At 49.9% G+C, this 876-nt stretch overlaps 1 protein-coding gene across 1 annotated transcript; it reads right to left on the bottom strand.

Annotated features, from left to right (window-relative positions):
* Positions 1 to 235: 235 nt before the first annotated feature.
* On the bottom strand, positions 236 to 758 carry LACBIDRAFT_336361 (uncharacterized protein; the record flags this gene model as incomplete). The annotated part of the gene is made up of 1 exon (XM_001891320.1): positions 236 to 758. A coding segment is annotated over one exon (522 nt), but the record flags the coding sequence as incomplete, so codon positions are not given.
* Between the last annotated feature and the right edge of the window lie 118 nt (positions 759 to 876).

The following is an 876-nucleotide window of genomic DNA, read 5'->3' as shown; positions in this document are numbered from 1 at the left end:
ATATTCCTAGGTATTGGTAAAATGGTTGGGTCGCTTGTAAGTGGTGGCATGGGCGTCGTGGTCACCGCCAGCTTGCCTGACCTCGAAAGTGTGATACGAACCTTGATAACGAAAACATTCAGTGACGCAGGGGACGGAGAAAGGTTAAGCATTACCCGACGACTGGGCACATGAAGCTTGCTTTCTTCGCTTTGATAAATCGCCTCCAAGCAGACAATTTTGAGTTTTTGGTACATCAGAGAGGATTTTGCAATTTCCCACTTATGTTCATCAGCTGCAACCGAGAGGCGATCTCGATGGTAGGGCCGTCAAGGGAGTTGATATCTTTTTCGTGAGCCTTATGGGTAGTTAGACTTCCACACCGTACAACGGCCTGTCCAAGACCGCTGTAAAATGATGGAACGTCCGACAAGTCCCACATCTTGATTGTTCTATCCTGGCTGCCGGTGAACATGAAGCGACTTCCACTCCTAGAAAGTGCAACAGCTCCTATGCTTTCGCTGTGTCCTTCGCATACAGCAACGCAACCGTAACCCCATTCAGGCCCATCCCCAGAGAATGGAACCCAAAGCCTAGCTGTCCGATCCTTGCTCCCACTAGCTAAAAGAGCACCGTCTTGTCCGTGGTCCAAAGCTAGAACAATATCAGAATGTCCATCCAACAAGCGTGCATCGAATTTAAGCGTCGAGTAAACGCGGATAAGCGAGGAGTTGGTGGCAAGCGCGAGATGACTATCTTGCACAGCCGAAAAGGGTGGGCTGAGGAAAGTCGCATCCACTATCTCATCATTGTATCCTATTAATTGCCGGCTCGACGACCCATTCGCGAGAGAGTGGAACAAGATATTTTGGTCCGCGTGTGCCGCTACGATGGTGG

The sequence above is a fragment of the Laccaria bicolor genome, genomic scaffold, assembly GCF_000143565.1.
Source record: "Laccaria bicolor S238N-H82 LACBIscaffold_985 genomic scaffold, whole genome shotgun sequence".
NCBI classification, from domain to species: Eukaryota; Fungi; Basidiomycota; class Agaricomycetes; order Agaricales; family Hydnangiaceae; genus Laccaria; species Laccaria bicolor.
This window is presented reverse-complemented; position numbering and strand designations above follow the sequence as displayed.